General features: G+C 39.3%; 1 protein-coding gene across 1 annotated transcript in view; it reads left to right on the plus strand.

Annotated features, from left to right (window-relative positions):
• Positions 1-17,447, plus strand: part of PGM5 (phosphoglucomutase 5) — a 210,019-nt gene that overhangs the window by 33,723 nt on the left and 158,849 nt on the right. Inside the window, exons 5-6 of the mRNA XM_019966038.2 lie at positions 5,241-5,431; positions 6,030-6,184. Coding sequence (XP_019821597.2) covers positions 5,241-5,431; positions 6,030-6,184 — 346 coding nt within the window. The remainder of the gene's footprint in view (positions 1-5,240; positions 5,432-6,029; positions 6,185-17,447) is intronic.

The raw sequence follows: 17,447 nt of genomic DNA on the forward strand, positions 1-17,447 counted from the left end.
GGAAATTTTCTTGCATTACTTCTTGGATGATTCCTCCATTATTTTCTCTTTCCTTTCTCCGTAATGGCTATTGTTTAGATGTTGACTCTACTAGACAGATCTTTTAATTATCCTGTTCTTTCCCCCAACACCCATTTTTCTCCTCTTTGTTTTGTGCTACTTTCTGGCAGATTTCCTCACTTTAGCTCCAAGTCCTTCCGTTGTTTTTCAGTTCCACTGTCATATTTTTAATTTCCCAAAACATTTTTTTTTGTTTTCCAAATAACTCTTTTTAAAAATAACTTCCTATTCATGTTTCATGAGTACCATATCTTTTTAAAATAAGTCAGATGTATTGAGGTATAAAATTTATTTGCAGTAAAACTGATACTTTATTGGTATATAGTTTGATGAAGTTGGACAAACATGTACAGTAATGTAACCACTCAGACAGTCAAGGTATAGAATATTTCCCTTGTTTCCACAAATTCTTTTCCATCCCTTGAAGTTTAACCTCTCCTCTTTCCCCTAGTCCCTGGCAATCACTCATCTGCTTTTTGCCCCATAGTTTTACCTTTTCCAGAAAGCCATATGAATGGAAACATACAATATGTCGCCATTTTCTTCAGGCTTTTTTCACTCAGCATAAGGTTTTAGAGATGCATTCATGGTGTTGTATGTATCAGTGGTTATTTCTTATTACTAATGAATAGTATTCCTTTATATAGATGTACTACATTCTGTTTATCCATTCACCATTTGATACAATTAGGGTTATTTCTAGGTTTTCACTACTATAAACTGCTACAGACATTTGTGAAAAAATCTTTATAGGAATATATGATTTCCTTGTTTTAGATAAATACCTAGGAGTGAGATTGCTGGGTCATATAATGTGTATATTGAACTTAATAAGTAATTGCCAAACTATTTTCCAGAGTGACTACCATTTGCACTAACAGCAGAGTATGAAGGCTCCAGTTTCTCTATGCCCTCACCAATACTTGGTATTCTCAGTCTTTTCAGTTTTATAGCCAGTCTGCCACATCTTGTTGATCTCTATTAGGATATGACTGATACATACTTTAAAGGATGTCTTCTCCCTGTGTAGTTTCTCTTTCTCCCATGTTGTTCTTTACTCTGTTTGTTTGGTCTCATATTAAAGAGTGAATTCAGTTTAGTCACTCAATCATGTCCAACTCTTTGCAACCCCATGACTGCAGCATGCCAGACTTCCCTGTCCATCACCATCTCCCAGAGCCTGCTCAAACTCATGTCCATCTAGTTGGTGATGTCATCCAACTGTCTCATCTTCTGTCGTGCCCTTCTCCTCCTGTTTTTAAGAGTGAGGTGCTAAAAATTTTGCTGGGAGCTCTGAGCCGACGTGTGGAACTTATCTTCCAAGGGCTTTACTCTAAGGTTTTCTTCCTGGGCTGTTTTGTTCTTTCCTATTCAGTTCAGTTCAGTTCAGTCGCTCAGTCGTGTCCGACTATATGGGACCCCATGAACTGCAGCATGCCAGGCCTCCCTATCCATCACCAACTGCCAGAGTCTACCCAAACCCATGTCTATTGAGTCGGTGATGCCATCCAACCATCTCATCCTCTATCGTCCCCTTCTCCTTCTGCCCTCAATCTTTGCCAGCATCAGGGTTTTTTCAAATGAGTCAGCTCTTCACATCAGGTAGCCAAAGTATTGGAGTTTCAGCTTCAACATCAGTCCTTCCAATGAACACCCAGGACTGATCTCCTTTAGGATGGACTGGTTGGATCTCCTTGCAGTCCAAGGGACTCTCAAGAGTCTTCTCCAACACCACAGTTCAAAAGCATCAATTCTTCAGCGCTCAGCTTTCTTTATAGTCCAACTCTCAGTTCCGTCCATGACTACTGGAAAAACCATAGCCTTGACTAGATGGACCTTTGTTGACAAAGTAATGTCTCTGCTTTTGAATATGCTGTCTAGATTGGTCATAACTTTCCATCCAAGGAGTAAGAGTCTTTTAATTTCATGACTGCAGTTGCCATCTGCAGTGATTTTGGAGCCCCCCAAAATAAAGTCAGCCACTGTTTGCACTGTTTCCCCATCTAGTTGCCATGAAGTGATAGGACCGGATGCCATGATCTTCATTTTCTGAATGTTGAGCTTTAAGCCAAGATTTTCACTTTCCTCTTTCACTGTCATCAAGAGACTCTTTAGCTTCTCTTCACTTTCTGCCATAAGGGTGGTGTCATCTGCATATCTGAGGTTATTGATATTTCTCCCGGCAATCTTGATTCCAGCTTGTGCTTCTTCCAGCCCAGCATTTCTCATGATGTACTCTGCATATAAATTAAATAAGCAGGGTGACAATATACAGCCTTGATGTACTCCTTTTCCTATTTGGAACCAGTCTGTTGTTCCATGTCCAGTTCTAATTGTTGCTTCCTGACCTGCATACAGGTTTCTCAAGAGGCAGGTCAGGTGGTCTGGTATTCATATCTCCTTCAAAATTTTCCACAGTTTATTTTGATCCACACAGTCAAAGGCTTTGGCATAATCAACAAAGCAGAAATAGATGTTTTTCTGGAACTCTCTTGCTTTTTCAATGATCCAGCGGATGTTGGCCATTTGATCTCTGGTTCCTCTGCCTTTTCTAAAACCAGCTTGAATATCTGGAAGTTCATGGTTCACGTATTGCTGAAGCCTGGCTTGGAGAATTTTGAGCATGACTTTACTAGCATGTGAGATGAGGGCAATTGTGCGGTAGTTTGAGCATTCTTTGGCATTGCCTTTCTTTGGGATTAGAATGAAAACTGACCTTTTCCAGTCCTGTGGCCACTGCTGAGTTTTCCAAATTTGCTGGCATATTGAGTGCAGCACTTTCACAGCATCATCTTTTAGGATTTGAAATAGCTCAACTGGAATTCCATCACCTCCACTAGCTTTGTTCGTAGTGATGCTTCCTAAGGCCCACTTGACTTCACATTCCAGGATGTCTGGCTCTAGGTGAGTGTGAGTGATCACACCATAGTGATTATTTGGGTCATGAAGATCTTTTTTGTACAGTTCTTCTGTGTATTCTTGCCACCTCTTCTTAATTTCTTCTGCTTCTGTTAGGTCCATACCATTTCTGTACTTTATTGAGCCCATCTTTGCATCAAGTATTCCCTTGGAATCTCTAATTTTCTTGAAGAGATCTCTAGTCTTTCCTATTCTATTGTTTTCCTCTATTTCTTTGCATTGATCACTGAGGAAGGCTTTCTTATCTCTCCTTGCTATTCTTTGGAACTCTGCATTCAAATGGGTATATCTTTCCTTTTCTCCTTTGCTTTTCGCTTCTTTTCTTTTCTCAGCTATTTGTAAGGCCTCCTCAGACAGACATTTTGCTTTTTTGCATTTCTTTTTCTTGCAGATGGTCTTGATTCCTGTCTCCTGTAGTGTCACGAACTTCTGTCCATAGTTCATCCGGCACTCTGTATCAGATCTAGTCCCTTAAATCTATTTCTCACTTCCACTGCATAATCATAAGGGATTTGATTTAGGTCATACCTGAATGGTCTAGTGGTTTTCCCTACTTTCTTCAATTTAAGTCTGAATTTGGCAATAAGGAACTCATGATCTGAGCCATAGTCACCTCCTGGTCTTGTTTTTGCTGACTGTATAGAGCTTCTCCATCTTTGGCTGCAAAGAATATAATCAATCTGATTTCGGTGTTGACCATCTGGTGATGTCTTTGTGTAGAGTCTTCTCTTGTGTTGTTGGAAGAGGGTGTTTGCTATGACCCGTGCATTCTCTTGGCAAAACTCTATTAGCCTTTGCCTTGCTTCATTCTGTATTCCAAGGCCAAATTTGCCTGTTACTCCAGGTGTTTCTTGACTTCCTACTTTTGCATTCCAGTCCCCTATAATGAAAAGGACATCTTTTTTGGGTGTTAGTTCTAGAAGGTGTTGTAAGTCTTCATAGAACCGTTCAACTTAAGGCTGGTTATATTCCACAGAAATATAACTTTGGGCTGGTTACATTCCGCAGAAAGGGCTCTTTCCGTTTCTTGCCTTAGCATTATCTGACCTAGAGGGAAGAGAGTTTCTCTTTCCAAAGAGTTTGAAAATTGTTTCTGGATTTAAGCCTCACTGCCTAGCTTGTACCATGTGTTCATCTCTGAATCAGTCACTCTGGTTGAGGGATGGAGGATTGGCAGACCTAGGTCACCTCCCTAGTTTTGGGGGAAGTAGGATTCAGCCACACTCAGATTACATGAACTGAGATAGGAAAAGGATTGGTTCTCTAAAGAAGACCCAAAATACTGCTATCAGAGGAAAGGAAAATGGGTGCTGGGCAGGCAAATCAAAGTGTGTTCACTGTTTGTGGTTTGTATTCTATTAGTTGAAAATAAACGGAAAGTGGAACTTTTATGTATTTCAGCCAACAGGATTACATGCTTGTCCCCAAATGTGCTGTGTGTTCTACCTCAGGTCCCTTCCCTTGCTCACAGTGTTCTTTGCATTTGGATAGCATCCTTACTTCTGTCAAATTTACATTCTCCCATGTTCTCCCAGAAAGGCTGCTCCATTTTGAAGCCTTGCCTATAGTCATTTCTCTTTTAAGCTGTTGGATTTCTTTATTTAATAAATACATTACACATTGAATTGAACTAGTTGTACAAGTCCAGTCACTCACCTGCAGATGTGACTCATCCCACTGCCAGGCTGAGAGCCCAGACTGAGAGCACTTTGTGTTCCTGGATACCCTCTGTTCTTCACATAAGAGTTCTGGGTTAGGCACTCCATGAATGTGTGTTGAACTGGAAAACACAACTCCTTAGCATTTATTTTGTAAAATGTACTTAGTTGTATATGCTTCAGTGGTTGGCAATGTTTAATTATACACTTGGCAAAGTTAAAACATCTGTAGAGACAAAACATCGCTAGAGCCTTTAAGTGCTTTTGCATATATTTAACTAATGATTTTAATATAAAAAGTAACAGCCCATGAATTATTATTAGGTAGTTGATTTCTTTTTGGCAGTATTTTCGGAAAGTTTTGGAGAAAAATTTCATGCAGCTGGATTATTGAATACAACTTCTATATGCCTAACATAGTCACTGGCACATAGATGCTCAATGAGTAGTAATTGAAATAACCATTTTTCTGTGCTTGAAAAAACTTGTAGAATTTATCTTCTTTTTTCTTGTGCTATGAAGTAGCCTTCTTCTAAGAAGAACAAAACACCCTTGGGGGAGGAGTTCTGCAAAGATCTCACATTGCTGTGTATCTTTTTTAAGTTATGGGACCCTATGTGAGAAAAGTTCTGTGTGATGAGCTGGGGGCCCCAGCCAATTCTGCAATCAACTGTGTTCCCCTGGAAGATTTTGGAGGGCAGCATCCTGACCCAAACCTGACATATGCAACCACCCTTCTGGAAGCTATGAAAGGAGGGGAATATGGATTTGGAGCTGCATTTGATGCTGATGGGGTAAGGAGGAAAGCTTTCTGCCTGCTGATCCTTTTGATGTATAATGAGCCAAACACTGGAAACCAGAGAATTATTGAATACCTCTGGGGCTGACACATATGGGGCATACGAACCTTAACTGGCTCTGCATCTGCCCTTCTATTTAATGGCCTAGTATTGCACGTAAATAGCCATTACTTTTCTTTTTCCAAGTAGCAATATCTTATAAAGTTGTTATTTCTTTTAAAAAATTCATGCAGTACATCTTTATTTATAGCTGATCTTGTTGAGATCACCATGTTAAGAAACCAGCTATTTTAGTAATAATCTCTGTTCTCCATTATGTTTGGGGGAAATGTGAATGAAGAATGTAGAGGCTACTAAAGCCTGAGGAAGTCATCCACATTTCGACAGGTTGGATATTTTCCTAGTGGTGTCAAGATCCTGGGCCCTGCAATATTCAGGGATTTTAGTTTCCCACGCCCTCTTTGCCCTCTTTCAAGTGGTTTTACATTGTTTAAATGTGAGGGTGGCAGTAAGTGCCTTGTGATGATGATGGGAATGGACTGCTAGCAGCAGATGCCTTTGCCTGAACATTTTCACACATTCTTTCCCACAGGACCGTTACATGATCCTAGGCCAAAATGGCTTCTTTGTGAGCCCTTCCGACTCCTTGGCCATCATTGCCGCCAACCTCTCTTGCATTCCATATTTCCGTCAGATGGGAGTCCGAGGGTTTGGAAGGAGTATGCCCACCAGCACAGCCCTCGACAGGTAAGCAAAATGTCACTGTGGAAAACTGCATGACAGGCCTCTGATGTCATTGTTCCCTCTGCTGTGGCTATCACTCATTCTCCCCTCTCACTTTGGGAATATGTTGAATTTAGAGATATGGGAATTTAGAGACATGGTATAGTTAGTAGAAGTGTGAAAAATCAGGTGGCCTGAACTGGGTTCTGCTACATCTTAGCTCTCAGGAACTTGGGAGACTTATTTGATTTCTGTGTCTCTGTTTTCTTATCTTTAAAATGAGCATGATAGTAGTATCATCCTTACATGGATTGTTTGAGGTAGGAATGAGGTGATTCTTATAAACCATGTAACAGAACGCATGGTTCATAGTAAATGCTTCATAAATGTTGGGTAAGAAAACTTACTAAATATGTAAGCAAGGTAGAAAGATCAGATAATATTATTTTAAAATGCTCACCTATCTCAGGCTTCCCTGGTAGCTCAGCTGGTAAAGAATCTGCCTGCAATCCAGGAGACCCCAGTTCAATTCCTGGGTTGAGAAGATCCCCTGGAGAAGGGATAGACAACCTACTCCAGTATTCTGGCCTGGAGAATTTCATGGACAGGGGAGCCTGGCAGGCTACAGTCCATGGGATTGCAAAGAGTCAGACATGACTGAGCAACTTTTACTATATCATCATTAGTTCTGTAAAAACAGGGAAGATAAGTTTGTTGTGAGAATGAAGCAAGATACACATGGAAAATGTTCAACAGGAGACTCGGTAGATAACAGTCTAAGGTTTCTTTCCCCGGCTCTATCCATCCATCTTTTACCTTATCTTAGAAAACAGTGAATTTCAGAGTCTAATATTTTCAAGCAATGTATATTGTTGTGGAAGCAGGATTTGTTCACGATGGAAAGTTAAAAAAAAACAGAAAACTAGGAAAATGTAAGCAACTCTGCCTGAGCCGCTTATGTTAATTGATAAATGTATATTCCCCACTGAATCTCTTTATATACATATATAATATATATGCATAGTTATAAATCATATATAACATACATAATATAATATGTATAATATATATTTGCCTTTTTGTGAAACAGAAAAGAGATCTGAAAGTACATACTGCCTTGTAACTTTTTTCCCCATCAACAATCTCCAAGTCTGTTAATACACTTTGTCTTAATACACTTTTATATCATCTAAAACCAAGATCATATTCAAATTTCCCCCAAGTGTCCTTGGAGTGTCTTTAATGGGTGATTTTGCCCAAAGCAGCATCCTGTCTAACATCATACATTGCATCTGGTTGTCACATCTCTTAAGTCTTTTAGAATCTAGCATAAGCCTTTTATCTTTTAGTTAATGATTTTTGAGGAGACCAGACCAGTTGTCCTGAAGAATCTCGTCTTCTGGATTGTGAAGTTATTTTCTCATGGTGTTACCATTCATTCAATCATTCCTGAAGTAAATTTTATATGCAGTGAAGTGAGTTAAGGGTACAATTCAATGAGTTTTGGAAAAGGTGTACATCTGGGTGACAACCAATGAAAATAAGATATAGAACATTCCCACCCCCCCCCCAAAGTTCCTCCTTCCAATGCTCCATTGTTGTCATTTCTTCTGCCATATTTAGGCTTTGCCTGTTCTTGAGCTTCACAAAAATAGAATCGTATACTACATACTTGTTACTAGTATTTTCATTTAATATATTTTTTTATTCATACACATTCACTGAATTTGTAACTAGTCCATTCCCCTATGTTGCAGTATAGTAGATCAATGCATGAATATATCACAATTTATTTTTCCAGTATCCTGTTGATGAACATTTGGGTTGTTTTCACTTATTAGATACTATAAATCATGCCATTATAAACATTCTTACACATGTCTTTTTGTGTATGCATCTACATTTCTTCAGTTAATATCCAGGAGTAGAATGCTGATTGTAGATAGATGTATGTTTAATTTAACAAGAAACTGCCAAACTATTTTCCATTTTATACTCTTATTTGCAACGTGTGAGAGTTTTAGTTGCTTTATGTCTTCTACAGCATTTGGTGTTATCAGTCTTTTTTATTTTAACCAGTGTAGTGAGTGCAAAATACTGTTTCATTTTGGTTTAAATTTGTATTGTTCTAGTGATGTTGAGCTCATTTTCATATGCTCATTGTCCATTTATGAACTTCTATGTTATGTACCTGTTCGAAATATATTTGCTCAGTTGAAGGTGCATTATTTGTCTTTTTGTTACTGATTTATAGAAGTTCTTTATATATATTCTCAATAATAAGTTTTTTTTTTTTTGTCCATACTGCCAGCTTGTGGGATCTTAGTTTCCTGACCAAGGATTGAACCCAGGCCCTCAGCAGTGAGAGGCCTAACCACTGGTCCACCAGGGAATTCCCTGGATATAAGTCTTTTGTCATATATATGTATTACAAACATTTTCTCCACGCCTGTCACTTCCCCACTCAAATTCTTAATTGTGTCTTTTGATGAGTGTGAGTTTTAAATTTTGACAACGTCCAGTTTTTTTCTTATATAATTGTGTGCTTAGTCACTCAGTCAAGTCGGACTCTATGCAACCCCATGACTGTAGCCCACCAGGCTCTTCTGTCCATGGGACTTCTCCAGGCAAGAATACTGGAGTGGATTGCTATGTCCTCCTCCATAGGGTTTTCCCAACCCAGGGATCAAACCCAGGTCTCCTGAATTGCAGGTGGATTTTTTACTGTCTGAGCCACCAGGGAAGCCCAAGAATACTGGAGTGGGTAGCCTATCCTTTCTCCAGGGGATCTTCCCAATCCAGAAATTGAACCAGGGTCTTCTGCATTGCAGGCAGATTCTTTACCAGCTGAGCTGCCAGGGAAGCCCTCATATAATTAATATATACTTTTTTATCCTCTGTAAGAAATCTTTGCTTATGCAGAGGTCAAAAAGATGTTTTTTTTTCCTGTCCTTTCTTCTAGAATCATTGTAGTTTTAATTTTGCATTTAAGTCTTTGAGGATTTTGAATTAATTTTTCTGTGGTTTATAAGGCAGGGGTTGAGGTTCACTTTTTCCCTATATCCACTTGTTATTGAAAAGAATTTACCTTTCCCTTGATGTGTCTGTCAAAAATCAGTTGACCACATATATATGTGAGTCTGTTTCAAGATTATCCCTTCTGCTCCATTGATCTATTGTCTATCCCTATGCCAATATTTCCTTGTCTTGATTATTGAAATTTTAAAGTAATTGTTTAAGTCAGATGACTCCCCCAACTCTTATTTCCTTTTTCTTCATATAGAAAAAATTATATATCTAATGTCCTTTGCATTTCTATATACATTTTAGAATCAACTTGTTATTTTCTACTAGGGCCTGTTGCAATTTTGATTGAAATTGTGTTGAGTCCACAGAGCAATTCTGGAAGAATTGCATTTCAATAATATTGAGATTTCTAGTCCTTGAATATGATATATCTCTCATTTTATTTAGTTTTCTTTAATTTCTCTTACATACTTTGTAGGTTAGTTTCTCTTCCGTATATTTTGTAGTTTAGCGTGGAAATCTTTACAATTTTTGTTAAATTGACTCATGAGTATTTTGTATATTTTGATGCTAATGCAAATGGAATAGTTTTATAAGTTTGATTTTCCAGTTGTTTTCCACTAGTAATTAGAAATATAATTGATTTCTGTAAATTGATCTTTTAGTCCTCCCCCAGTACAGAGATGAATCAGATGACTTTTGGATGCCCGCTATGTTCCTTCTTTCCCTCAGGTGATACTGATGTCAAATCTGTGATAATGAACCAACCACAGTTTAAAATTCTTGCCTAGCAGCTCCAAAGTGTGGGATGTGTAATTCTATTCTTCCCCATTTGCCTTGGTTTATATCTTTCCTTTTAAAAACAAATCAACAAAACTTGTAGAAAGCAAAGCAAAAACCAGACTGTCTCTAGAAATGGAAAACCCAGAGTCATAGAGCATCCTGAGTTCTATGCAGGTTACTTAATATTCTGGGAGGATATATAAGGTGGCTCAGTGGTTGGTAAAGAATCCGCCTACCAGTGCAGGAGACTTGGGAGAAATGTGAGTTCAATCACTGTGTCAGAAAGAGGAAATGGCAACCCACTCCAGTATTCTCTCCTAGAGAATCACATGGACAGAGGAACCTGGCAGGCTGCCGTCCATGGGGTCACAAAGGGTCAGAAAGACCCAGCAACTGAGCATGCATGTACACTTATACATAATCTTATAATTTATAAGGAACTTTCATTAATTTGAACTCACTTGATCTTTGCAGTAATTTAGAAAGGTATTGGGTAGACATTACTCTCAGCATATTAAAGATGCTGAACCAATTATCAGAGAGATTAAGTGACACAAGTTTACACAGCTAATAAGAAAGTGACCTGGGATTTGAAACTATTGCATCTGCCTAGTAACTGCAACTTAATCAGGATGGTTTCTGAGAGACCAGTTGCGAATATTGCTCAGCTTTCCCGTGGGGTAGTCAGCAGCTTCCCAAACCCTGGCCTGGAACGGCCAGTTTCATTCTGACAACACAACCCATTTGTGCTCTTTTCTTATGGAAATTTCCCAGTTGTTCTTGGGTTCAGTTTATCCCTCCTTCCCAATGAATCTCTGTTTCAGTCAGAAACCAGAAGCCTTGCTTAGAAAGTTCACAGAGGACCTGTTCTGATACCTAAGTGACCATTTAAAAGGATTATTCATGCTTGCTGGTTGGGATTCAGAATTCTGTGGGACTCTGAAGTGGTGATTTGTTTTGGGTATTTGATCTCTTGTGGAGTCCCTGGTGGATTCTCCTGATAGACACTTTATAAGTTTCGTCTTCGTGAAAGAAATGCTGCCTCAAAATTTTATCTTGTCAGTAATTTCCCACTTAGGTTATTTTTTAATTAATAAAATCATAGGAATCTGCCCCTAAATGCCAGACCCTGGAAGAAAGACAGCGAAGTGACTGAGATACATTCCATGGTACACTTGCCCAAACTCTTCGGATTGCAGAATAAGGGAGGCCTGCACCCTTGATGCTGATGAATTATTCAGACAAACTTCCATTGTTTCATGGATAATTGTTGTTCCCCAAGGGAAGACTTTCAGTATCTTTCATTTCTACTCTTACAATATCACTGAAACAAGGATTCCATTTACCCCAGAATAATACCGTCTCAGCCTTGAAAATGGCATTCTTTTGGGCTTTGTCATTCTGAATGTGTCTGATTTGTGGTTACAGATGAATCTGTGTTGCTGAAATAATTTTGGTTCAAATTATTCGAGAAGTAAGCACATTAGAAGTATATTTGTGGCCCAAGATTTGTCTTTACCCTGTGAGGCGGTATTAAATAATCCTCTGTGTTATCATCCTTCAGTAATACTTATGAAGCACCCATCTGTGCTTGGTCCTGTGCTGAATGCCATGTTAAGCAAGGCAGACACGTGCAGACATGAACTCTCCTCATTAAGAGATATTTAGAGCCTCAATCAAGGCTAGGATGCTAGTATACACTGCAAGGGAGCCATATCTAGAAAGTATGTTTTGACTACCGGGAGGCCATATGAAGTCCACCACCCATAAACATGATGGAAAAGAGAACTGGGACTCTTCTACTCTCTTTTTGCTTTTTGTGTCACTCCTGTTGTTCACCGTTTATTCACTCAAGAAATATTTATTAAGGGCCTTCTATATCCTAGACAATTGTCTCTTGCCCTGATGGAACTTACTGTCTGATGCAGAAGATGTATAATAACAAGTAAAGAAAAAGCATATAAACACAAATTGTAATGCATGTTCAGGGGAAATGAACTTGGTATAGTAATAATTGGCAAGTGTGGAACATCCTCCTTGGTAAGGTAGATAATGGACTTTCTGAAGAGTTTATGGGTAGGACCAAAGACTAGAAACATGCAGGTAGACCTGGCTTTGATGCTGAGATTAAAAATGGACCATTAAAAAAAAAAAAAAGTGAAGTTGCTCAGTCGTGTCCAACTCTTTGCAACCCCATGGACTGTAGCCTAGCAGGCTCCTCCACCCATGGGATTTTCCAGGCAAGAGTACCGGAGTGGGTTGCCATTTCCTTCTCCAGGGGATCTTCCCCACCCAGGGATCGAACCCAGATCTCCTGCATTGCAGGCAGACGCTTTACCGTCTGAGCCACCAAGGAAGCCAGAAATGGCCCATAGCACATGTGAAAATGCTTGTTTTTTTCAGAATGTAGTCTACAACTATTTGTTGCCAGTCCCCAATCTGAAATATGTACTGTAGGTTTATCTTGAACATACCCAGCTGGTCATTGGAATCTAGACAGTGTTAAACCAGCAAGTATGCAACATCTACTGATCTACGATGAACTTGGTCCTTGTTACACACTTTAAATCTATGTTATTTTGTCTCCAAGATCAGTCAGGATGCACGGTGGTAAGGGGGAGAGAGTGTTGTGAGCTGATATGTAATTATCCAGTCTTCCATACATCCCCTTAGCAGATAAATATGTTCACGTGTAACCTATATTAAAACAGAAAAGGGAGAAAAAACTCTTTATAATAGTAGTTATTGCCCTAAAACCATCCATAGCTGTTTAATTCATGGTCGAGGGAGAAAGGAAATGGCACCATCAAAGGGGTTTGCTAAAAAGAATTTAGTAATAGTAGCTTTAATAACCTGGTCACAGAAGTATGAACAAAGATAATGAAGGAAACAAACAAAAAAAAAGCAAGAAGTGATGGAGAGACATCCCAGGACTCACAGTATCAGAAAGCTAGTAATCCCCCAGGACTGAAGAGTCAGGGAGGGATTGGGTAACCATAGCCTGAGAAGATTTGGAGTTGTCGGGACTGATCTTGTCAGGGAGGTATAAATACCCTAACTTCTCTCTTTTCCCACCCTCCAGTCTCTTGGTGATGCCTCCTCTGGACCAAACCCCACAGGAAGCAGGGGGCAGCCCTTGCAGCTCAGCCTCCTAGGGAAGCCGACAGGGCAGAGATGGGCGTTGAATGAAATGGGGGACTCTTGGGTGGAAGGGGGCAAACAAGGAACAGCCAGCACAATGGCCAGTCTTTTTGGTAATCTCTACCTGCTTGTCTCCTAGTCTCATCCTCTCCCCAGTTTTTTGGACCTCAGGTGTAACCAGCTGAGTTAATCATGCTCATCATTGAACAGTCCTTTCATAATGTGTCCAGTGGGAGACTCGTTTCTTATTATTAAAAAATTAACGTAGTTCTCTTTTCTTTGACTACCCTCCTCCCAGAGACAATCACAAATGTGTATTTGTTGGGTATCCTTTTGTTTGCGTATGTTGTTTTATTTGCATGTACTTCAAATGATTGTGACTAGTACTATAAATAGACTGTATTTGGTTTCTTATTCTTTTCCACTACAGACTTTATGTTCAGATCCTCTCAGTGGCTAAGTGTGCATGTAGTGTGTTGCTTCTGACTGCTGCATAGTAGTCCATGGTGTGCATCCACAGGTTACTTCCATTCCTGCTCCTCTGAACACTCAGGCTGCCTCTTACCTCCCACATCAGTGAATGATGCTCAGAGCCCCCTTGGGATTTATGTGAGTTTCTTCGACATGGGTATCCAAGAGGAGAATTGTTGGGTCAGGAGTACTGTCTATACTTAATTTGACCAAATCCTGTGTTAGATTGTACTTCACTAGTCTGCTTCCCCTGCTAGTTTCTGCATCTTCAAGTCCAGACCAATGCTTTTATTGACTAATGGAAGAGTCAATGACCAGTGGAAGAGAGAGTAATATACCATTGCTGTACTAAATTTTCATTTCTCATATTACTAATGAACATCTCTTCAAATGCTTGATATTTGGGGGTTTCCTTTCTATTACTGTCTGTTCCTATACTTTGCCTGAGTTTGTATTTAGGATTTTCTCCCCTTTTTTGATGGATTTCCATGAGCTCATTGTACATTCTATGTATTTGTTGCTGTCGTTTAGTTGCTAAGTTGTGTCTGACTCTTTTGTGACTCCATGGACTGTCGCCCACCAGGCTCCTCTGTCCATGGGATTTCCCAGGCAAGAATACTGGAATGGGTTGCCATTTCTTTCTCCAGGTGATCTTCCCAACCCAGGGATCGAGCCTGCGTCTCCTGCTCGGCAGGCAGATTCTTTACCACTGAGCCACCTGGGAAGCCACCTGGGAGAAGTTTCCAAGTTTGATGACCTCTCACACTCCAGTACTCTCACCTGGAAAATCCCATGGATGGAGGAGCCTGGAAGGCTGCAGTCCATGGGGTCGCTAAGAGTTGGACAGGACTGGGTGACTTCACTTTCACTTTTCACTTTCACGCATTGGAGAAGGAAATGGCAACCCACTCCAGTGTTCTTGCCTAGAGAATCCCAGGGATGGGGGAGCCTGGTGGGCTGCCGTCTATGGGGTCGCACAGAGTCGGACATGACTGAAGCGACTTAGCAGCAGCAGCACACTGATGTACCTTTGCATATCCTGTTCTCTTTCCTTGAAATGTGTTCCCTTCACCTTGTCCCACTGCCTACTTTGTTCTTCCTGATCTTTCAAGACTTGAGTCAGCATCACCTTCTTGGTAGTACTCTTTTGATGTCATATTTCTCCATCCAAAGCAGCACATAGAACTTACTCTTCAGAGGTCTCTTCATCACAGTTGTCACAGACATTAAAAACATGTGTTTGTCTGATTCCTAATGTCCTGTAAATCCCCCACAAGCAAGGGTTTTGGCCAGTGCCTGGCATAGGATAGGTTCTCAAAAACGCTTACCAAATGAATGAATAAGATTTTTTTCCCTTTTGGAATATTTTTTATTTGAGAGAAAAAGAAGCTTGAGCTCCACAGATTTAATCACATAATTCTAAAAGTTAACTGCCATGATATATAAACAAGCTTCTTTGAAATTTTTTACAAAATAAATTTGTCAATTTATTGGTTGCAGAGGAAAATAAATATACTGAGTGATAAGGAGAAAAGGAATGATGTATAATTTGTTAGTCTTTTAGGTGTCTAATAAAACTATGCCTGACTTATGGTTTTCATTTATATTTAGGTAAATTTGAGGTGAGTTGAATTTTAGTTATGCTATGTATTGATAATAAAAATGAGATAAAAGGAAGCAATGGCATAGCACTTATTTCTCAGTCAGTAGGTAAACACACTTACCAGAGCCTGAACTTAAGCTGAGGTTTCTTTATTCCTTTTCCTGGTAGGTAGGGTGAGTACTGATTTCATCCTAGGTTAAAGGATACCTTCTTCTATGCCTTTTGTGTCTACCTTCTGGAAAGGATGCTGATGGTGATTCAAGCCTGTTTGTCAGTATTTCTATGAGTTGGTGTCAGATGAGAAAGCAATTTCATGCCCACATTAAGTAGAGGGCATTTATAGATTAATTACCTAAAGTGAGAGGAATAAATTGATAACATTTAAGACTAGAATCTACAAGAACTTTGGAGATGTTGGATAAACCATCTTTTGTTCAGTTGTTCAGAGCTGTCTTGGTTGGGTGTTTGCTCTCTATGTTGGTCAGTAAAACAGTTTTGAATGAACAATCAGTAACCTGAGTTCCAAAACATATAGTTATCATTACCCCTACATGTGGTCTCGGACAAACCATTTTTAGGAATTGGCTTTCTCTGGCCTGCTATATCTGTAGGGACTCCTGGCCACTCTTCAGTTTTGTTTCTGGAAAGGCATAGTCATTAATAACAGTTCCAACATCCTATCCTCAGTCCTTGCATTCCCATTGGCACTTGTTGGCATTTGGCAAATAATTTTGACCACTGGTGAATTCTGCCAATACTGAAAGAAATTCATGTATACCACCCTGGGTGATTGGGAATTAAAGATCACTTAAGGCTGGGTTCCAAGGCCATCTGGTCTACAGCATATAACTAAGTGGCATGTAGTTGTTCTCCAATGCAAATGTAGACTTCATGACCTGTCTTTACTTATAATCTCAGTTTTGGTTTTTGAAGGGTCCATTTGGCTAAATATCCTCCTTTCTTTTTTGTGACTTCAAATACTTATACATTTTAAAAATCAATCCAATTCATTATTGCAAAGAGGTATGAGGTAACTTTTTGGGCTGATAAAAATGTTCTGTATCTTAATTATGGTAGCAGTATTAATAACACAACTCTATCTGTGTACCTATCTATCAAGATTTATACAACTGTATACTTAAAACTGGCAAATTTTATTTTATATCAGTAATACCTTGATAAAAGTGATAAAAATAATCAAATCCTATTTATTTGGAAACAAACCAAAGAACTTCTCTTGGGTCTTCCTTTATGATTAGGGTCATGGATCATGACTTGGTTTGAGTGCCTCTAGTTCCTAGCATCAAGGTTTGCATTTACCAGACTATCAATACACACTGGCTGGGTTCAAGTGAGACCAGTGGTCTTTGGAATTGCTGTCCACTACTTCCTTCTCTCTGGTGAGCCAGAACATGAGTACACTATTTTCAGTCTTGTCTTGGGAAATATTTACATTTAGAGTTGAAAGTTCTAAGATTTCAAGGTCATTAGTCAAATTTATTGGTGGCATAAAGATATAAAGAAGATAGGATAGCCCAGCAAAACTGAACTATATGCTTTGTCAGGCAGCCAGAGAAGCTTGGCACTTGACAATGATTTTAAATGATGGAGGATAGTGATGAATCATCTCAGGCCTGAAGATCCTTTTGGAGTGAAAGAGCTTTTTGTACAAAAATGTACTTTTGGTGTATGCTTTATATTTTGAAATGAACTTTATAAATTTCACCCAAAAAAAGTTTTTTATTGGATTTTAAACCTCAGCCTCTTAGGGTAATCTTAAACTGAACCTGTTGGAACACTGGTTAAATTGCCAAGTCTATCAATTTCACTTTCCAGTAGGGCTGAGGTAAGAATAGTATCTAAGAAAGATGCACAGGAGAATAAAGCAACTCTCCCCAAATTTTGCCTGCTCAACACAGAGTAAGAGGGTGAATGTATTTTTATTTATAGTGGATTTCATTACAGTTTCTTATTCAATGGTCATGGAAGCCCTCAGAAGTATTTGCGTTAAGTGTTATTATTGAAGCTTTATAGGAAAAGTATGATATTGGGAGATTAAGTAATATGTTTCAGTCCATATTAACTGAAGTAGACTTGGCCTCAGGTGGATCTTGACCTAGCAACTTGGTGATACCTGAATAATCCCTCTCTGCTTTGGCCATTATGATGGCCCACAGTTGCCCATCAAAAAGGAAGCAGTCAAGACTGGTACTAGATTGTCAAATTTCAAGTCTCATAACGTCTTTGCTGTTCCTTATTGCT

Source organism: Bos indicus, chromosome 8 (assembly GCF_029378745.1).
Source record: "Bos indicus isolate NIAB-ARS_2022 breed Sahiwal x Tharparkar chromosome 8, NIAB-ARS_B.indTharparkar_mat_pri_1.0, whole genome shotgun sequence".
Taxonomy (NCBI): domain Eukaryota; kingdom Metazoa; phylum Chordata; class Mammalia; order Artiodactyla; family Bovidae; genus Bos; species Bos indicus.